Source organism: Physeter macrocephalus, chromosome 5, assembly GCF_002837175.3.
Source record: "Physeter macrocephalus isolate SW-GA chromosome 5, ASM283717v5, whole genome shotgun sequence".
NCBI classification, from domain to species: Eukaryota; Metazoa; Chordata; class Mammalia; order Artiodactyla; family Physeteridae; genus Physeter; species Physeter macrocephalus.
Window position 1 is genome coordinate 13,830,567 of NC_041218.1, and position 6,908 is coordinate 13,837,474.

A 6,908-nucleotide genomic window follows, 5' to 3' on the forward strand; every position below is an offset into this window, starting at 1 on the left:
ACGGCAGTGAGAGGCCCGCGTACCGCAAAAAAAAAAAAAAAAAAAAAAAAAAAAAAAAAAAAAAAGAAAGAAAATAAAATGCAATTTAAAAAGTGTAAAAAAATAAAACATAAACCAGATCATATTACATTCCTGCTTAAAGCCTCCAACAGCCTGCCATCATTCTTAGAATAAGGCCTCGTCCTACAAGGCCCACCCTAATCGGGGCCCTGCTTGTCTCTCTGCCACTGTCCCCTCACCAGCTTGCTTGCCCATTATCAGCACTCAGAACCTTTTCACTTGCTGTCTCCTTCGTCTGAGAAGCTCTTCCTGGCATTTTTGCATGGCTGACTACTCATCACTTAGGTCTTAGTTCAAATCACACTCTCAGGCCTGCATTCCCACATCATCCTAGGTATAATAACCCACCCACCAACCCCAGACACTCTCTAGATTTATCCCGTCTTACTTCCTTCATGCCACTTAATAGTACCTAAACATGTTCTTTTCTACTTGTTGTGTCCTCTCTCCAGAATATAAGCTCCATTATCTTTCTTGTATCCTGCTCTATCCCCAGCACCTAGAAAGACTCTCCATAAAACCTACTGACTTAAGTATTCACATACTGTGAAATACGGTGTTACGGAAGTACCAAGACCTCGGTGAAGAGGAACACCCCCTAGTCTTCCCATGCAGGTCAAGGGCTATTGTTGGTGGCTCTCCATCTCTGTCCTTGCTCAGGTCACACATGCCTTTTCCTTCTCGCCACCCCACACCTGTCCCAGCTCCGTATCCTTCATAGACACATGGCTTTAGGCAAGTCACTCCTTTAATTTTCCTGGTCTCAGTTCCCTAATAATAACAGTTAAACAATACTTGTATGATCCTTAGTAGGCACCAGCAGCTCTCTTAAAACATTTTAGAGATTTGTTATTCATTTACTTACCTGGAAGTCAACATTATTATCCCCATTATATGGGTGAGAAAACTGAGTTATTAAGAGATCATGAAATTTTCCAAGCTCATACAGCAAGAGTGTGACAGAGATGAGATTTGAACAGAGGCACTCTGGGGGCTGAATCTTGCTTTTAACCACTATTCTGCACTGCCTCTTGGTAAAGTGTAGATCATGGCCTAAGCGGCCTGGCCCATTACTTGGAGAAATCCAATGTACTATTTTCAGTTCTGCTCTTACTGAACCTCTCTGCACTACCAACTTCTTTTTGCTAGACGTGCCCTCCCTTGGCATCCCAGCACTATGCTCTCCAGCCGGTTTCTTGGGCTACATCATGGGTGACTCTGCTTTTGCTCTCTCTAAATTCTGGTGTTGCAAAGGTGAACTCTGTAGTATGGGGCTTTGGGTGATAATGTCAGTGTAGGCTCATCAACTGTAACAAATGTACCGCTCAGGTTGGGGATGTTGATTATGGAGAAAGCTATGCACGGGTGGGTCAGGGGATTTATGGGAAATCTCGGTACCTTCCACTCAATTTTTATGCGAACTTAAAACTGCTCTAAAAAATACTTTAAAAAAAGAAAAATTCCAATATTGCCCAAGCATCCACTTCTGGCTCTCTTCTCTTCCCACCCTTCGGCACTCTCTGTGGGTGATTGCCTCCACGTCCGTGCCTTAAAGAACTAATTCTCTAGTCTGCAACCACACTAATTTTTAAGAATTAAAATCTGGCCGCATGACGTCTGATTAAAACCTCTCAACGACCGATTATCGCCTGTGCTCGAAACCCCTGCGCCAGGAATGAGGACTCTCTACCATTCCTTCCCTACGTCCCAAGGTCTCCTGTCTCACCTTGCCTCGAACTTGACGCTTCAAACTACACCGTACAGGTGATTTCCTCTGCCCGCAACGCCCTCGCCTCCCCAACTCCTGCTCTCGCTTCCAGATTAGCTCCAGCCGTCTCCACGTTCAACTGTCAACTTCCCGAGGGCAGGCTCCCGCTGGGGCAGGGCCCGCCCGAAACACACTTCAACCTGCCGAGCGAGCAGAGCTCCCCCGCCCCACGTCCCCCCTCTCCCGGGCCCCTGGGTCACGCCGTCAGACTACGAGTCCCAGCATGCCTCGGGGTGGAGGTCGCTGCAGACCCGGATCTGCCCGTGGTGCTCGCCGTCAAGGTAAAGGCGTCCGGAAGACTGGCACTTTAGTTAGATGCAGGCGAAGCCCCCACCGCAGGCAATACTCACTGACGGACCCCAGCGCCTCCAGCCGCCCGCGCGCGGCGGCCCCTGAAGAAGTGGCCTCCAACGCGCGCTAAAGGCGCTAGACGCGTCAAAGCCGACATGCCTGCCCCCGTTCGGAAAGCAATCCCCAGGCCGCACCGCCACTTCACGTCACTTCCTTTGGCGCCCCGCCCAGTGACGTCAGTGGCGTCGCCCCGCCCATCTCCCGAAGGGGGAAGTACGGAGGCGGGCGGGGAAGCAGGAGTTCCCGCCTCACATTAGCGTCGGAGGCCCTTCCCAGCTGTGAGGACCGTGGGACCGCTAGCTGAGCTCGCCCTCCGCACGGAGGGACCCGGCTCGTCGTGGCTTTGATGGTCAGGAGGCGCCTCTGAAAGGCGAATGGTGTAGACGGCCCTGGAGAACTCGGCTAGGTGGAGCCCCCGGATGGGCGTGCCGCGCCTCGGCGCTCCGCTTCAGGAGCCCCTCTTCGTTACGCGGGCGCTAAGAAACTTAACCCTGAAACTGAGCTAGCTCCTCCTTACCGGTGCTTATCTAGATGCTGTTACCCGACCTGGACCCGCCTCCCTACCTGCTCTCCTGAATTAACTACCCTTCCAGACCGTGTTAGGCGGCCACATCCTTTCTGAAACAGTATGTCCCTCCCAAAGCTAGTCCACTGTACTCTTCTTTCCTGCAAAGGCTCAACGGTTTCTTTAAAGCCTTCATGGTTGTATTGTTCTGCAAACTTGAACTTGATTACCAACCCGCAGCCAGTGGTTCCCAAATGTCAGCACCTGGACTTGGTGGTATCAGAATCTCCTGAGGAGCCCGACCCCAGAAATACGTCTGGAGTAGGGCCAAGGAATCTGCCTTTTAGCAGGCCTCCAATGTATGCCTCCTTGATCCTGAGCCAGCCCTGGATTCTTGGCTTTTGTCTCTTAATATTGCCTTCTATTAAGTCCTGGACGAGCTCCAAACTTCTCTAGACACCCCTCCCCCCAGTCCCCAAATTCTTCTTTTAAAAATTTATTTATTTAATTTATTTATTTTTGGCTGCGTTGGATCTTCATTGCTGTGCGCGGGCTTTCCCTAGCTGCGGCAAGCGGGGGCTTCTCGTTGCGGAGCACGGGCTCTAGGCGCGCGGGCTTCAGTAGTTGTGGTTCGCGGGCTCTAGAGCGCAGGCTCAGTAGTTGTGCTCCGCCGCCTGTGGGATCTTCCCGGACCAGGGCTCGAACCTGTGTCCCCGGCATTGGCAGGCGGACTCCCAACCACTGCGCCACCAGGGAAGCCTCCCCAAATTCTTAAGGTCCCCACTTATGGGTTATAGTTTTCCTAAGAACTTCCAGATTTGATTAAATTATAAACTTAACCTGCCAGCCTCACACCTTGGAGATTTCGATTTGAAATGGATCACCTGCCAACCACTGAAGACTTCACACTGAGTCATAAGCATGAAAAATAGGAAACTTACGGAGAGAAATGTAGACCTGAATTTAGGGATTTGAGTGCATTGAATATAACTGACACTACTTCTGTGGCAAGATATGGGCCTCCATGTGCCCTGTAACTGGAAACCTCTCTCCCTGGAGAAAGGTTTACATAAAGCTATGATTACTATGATGCCCTTCTGAAGAACTTATTGATTGACCTCTGGCCCTGTAGGACTCATCCGCCCCCCACCCTGCCTTTTCCTGCCCTCCTAACTTCTAAGTATATAAATTATAGGAAAGAATTTACTATTTTCTGGGTGCAAGTTGACTTCCCAGCTGACATGCAATAGTGTGGCTTTCTCTGGGCTACCATTCATTGCTTACCCTTCCTAGTGACATATACAAATCACTAAGATAGGAAGTTCACGAATTGGGAGGACAGGGCTTTCCATCCTTCCTAACGGAGCTCTCTGCCCATGTTATACAGCTGCCTGCCTTGCTCCCAGGAAAGAACAATGCTGTGATTCCTAGGCCACCAAAAAAAAAAGAAAAAAAGCACAGCGTGAACACACAAACAAAAAAGCATAGAACATGAGTCTGAAGATCTGGAGTTCAAACCTCAGCTCTGCCAACGATTAGCTCTATGAATTTGGACAAGTCACTTCTCCAAGCCTCAGTGCCCTTCATCAGCCATTTAACAGAGTACCTGGCCCACAGCGTGTGCTCAGCAATTTTTTATTGCTTTGTTAATACTTTCCTTTCCTGGTAGCAAAAGCTTTTCAGGTAAACTAAAATTCATTTACCTTCCCCTTCTTTCTGAATTACAAAATAAAAAGTTTTAACTTTAATGCTGGCTCGTATTTAAAGCAATATTGTTCTATAGACCATTTGTGGGGTCCTTAGCTCTAATGTTTTGCATCACAAATTCTGATTTTTTGCTATAAAAAGTTTAGGGTCCCAATCAGTAAACTATTTTGACTATGTAACAGCGACGCATATTTGTTTTGCAGACATGCTCTAAAAACTCCAAAGGCAAATATCCCTGACTGCCTTTTGCAAGTTGCATGACAACCCTCTTTTTGGTTCTCAGATAAGCACACTATTTGAATGGATGCATTTTAGGTGAGGGAAAGGATGCCAAGCCCAGACACTGAGCTCTCAGCTTCAACATACAAATCAGATTCAAACTGTGAGATAACAAACTGTGAGGACAGACTCTAAATGGCCTAACATTATAGCATCTAACCCCAAATAAAAAAATCTATCCCATAGCTAGAAATAGAGAACACTGCAAGGGGATGAGGAAGGAAAAAAAAAAAAAAGACTTGTTTACACAACTTCATGTTTATTTAATTTTCTACTTTTTTTTGTTGTTGTTGTTGTTTTGTTTTGGGGGGGCTTTTTTGGCCTCGCTGCAAGGTTTGTGGGTTCTCAGTTCCCTGACCAGGGATTGAACCCAGGCCGCAGCAGTGAAAGCGCCGAGTCCTAACCACTGACTGCCAGGGAATTCCCTAATTTTCTACTTTTAAAGGCTTGCTTGATCTCCCTTTCCCTATAAGCCTTGTAAAGAAGAAAGGAACTTATCTTTCCAGTGGTTTTGGTAACACAGAAATGAACCTTGTTCTTTATACTTTAGTGGGATTGAGCTGTGATCTTCCTTCGGGGAGATGCTCTCCTGGCCACTTTATCTACTTATACCCAAGAAGTAGCCTTTTCTCCTTATGAAGATGAACGTATAAATCAAGTTTAGCATTTTTAAGATACTTATTTTAAAAATCAGCAAATTACCTGTATTACAGCACAACCGTTAACCATTTTTCTCCTCTTCAATCCAGCCTGTGTTTGTTTTCTGTTGCTGCTGTAATGGCTCCTGAGGAACTGAAGCCCTCGGTCCAACAGCCCACAAGAAACTACATGAGTGAGCTTGGCATCAAACACCCCAGTGGAGCCCCAAGATGCCTGCAGGCGTGCAAGACTAAGCAGAGGACCGGCTGAGCTGCACCCACATTTCTGACCTGCAGAGACTATGAGGTAACAAGTATAGTCGTATTAAACTGCTACATTTGGGGGTAGTTTGTATGCAGTGATAGATAACTAATACATGTCACAGTGGGTTGATGGAATCCATTGGCTTTAAAGGAAGGCTCAGTGGTGCTGGTGTTCACTCAGGGAGACACCCGTTCTGTGTCAGTGCCCCCTTCTCTCGCCCCACAGTGTAAGTGTATGTGCCTTTGGCACAAGGGCCGAATGTCTGGCTGGCTTGCCCATGAGGAGGGAGCTGAACGGGGCTACCTGGAGCCCCCCAGCACCTCACTGCCTGATTCGAATGCCCTCCCCTCAAGACTTGGAAGGTACAAACAACATCTCCACCCCTCTGAAAAAAAAAAACTGCGCCAAAGGAATCTCTGTCCAACTAAATCTTAGTTGTTCCCTAAGAGACAGAACGTTTATCCTTAAGAAGGAAAGAATGAAAGGATCTAGTCCTGTGGTCAGAGCAGGACTTTTAGAGAGCAGGGAGGCTTGAGCTTCCACTCACTGTCTAGAGCCGTGGTCTCCAAAACAAGCAGGAGAATCCACTGGAATGTGGGGAAAATATTATTTTTATCAAAACCAAGAAATTAAGCTTTACTGATATCCACTCTACAAGCTGACCCTGCGACCCTCTACGTCCATGTGGGCCAGACACACGTCACACCAGCTTTGAGAGAATAGTCCGTAGATGAGCCCAGTGCAGAGGGCGGCAGTGGCCACCACCCCTTCCTTTGCTGCTGGAGTGTCACTGGGTGCTACCGTGGATTTCCAGTCCTGGTTAACAGGATATACTTATTATATTATCTATATATTAATATTAACTGAAATTAACCCTGGGCAAATGCACAAGGGCCTGAAAACCAGAATCAGAAAAACCAGAATCTAAATGCTAATATGTGAGCGCAGGGGATCTTTAAGAGGAACGGCAGAGCTGATTCTGTTCCTATCTCTAGTATGTCACATTAACCATTAATCATTGTGGTTTCTTTCCTTTTACCTTATAATACAACTTAGCAAGAGGTTGGCAAAAAATATTTTAAATTGTCCAGAGGATAATGTGAGATACAGTGAAACTTGCCCTAAGTGAAGGCTGTGCCTACAGAGATTGGCTAGTGATGGTAGCACCTGTATAAAACTTATAAATTATATATGTGCACGTATATATAAATATATGCAACTTTTTACCAATAGGGCACATAATCAAAACATTTGAAACAAAACAAACAAAAAACACAAAATACTGTGGGGAATTCCCTGGTGGTCCAGTGGTTAGGACTCTGTGCTTTCACTGCC

General features: G+C 47.0%; 1 protein-coding gene across 1 annotated transcript in view; it reads right to left on the reverse strand.

Annotated features, from left to right (window-relative positions):
- Positions 1-2,334, reverse strand: part of LOC112066265 (NADH dehydrogenase [ubiquinone] 1 beta subcomplex subunit 2, mitochondrial) — an 8,906-nt gene extending 6,572 nt beyond the window's left edge. Inside the window, exon 1 of the mRNA XM_028489665.2 lies at positions 2,179-2,334. Within this exon, the coding sequence (XP_028345466.1) occupies positions 2,179-2,276 (98 nt within the window). The 5' untranslated portion in view covers positions 2,277-2,334. The remainder of the gene's footprint in view (positions 1-2,178) is intronic.
- Between the last annotated feature and the right edge of the window lie 4,574 nt (positions 2,335-6,908).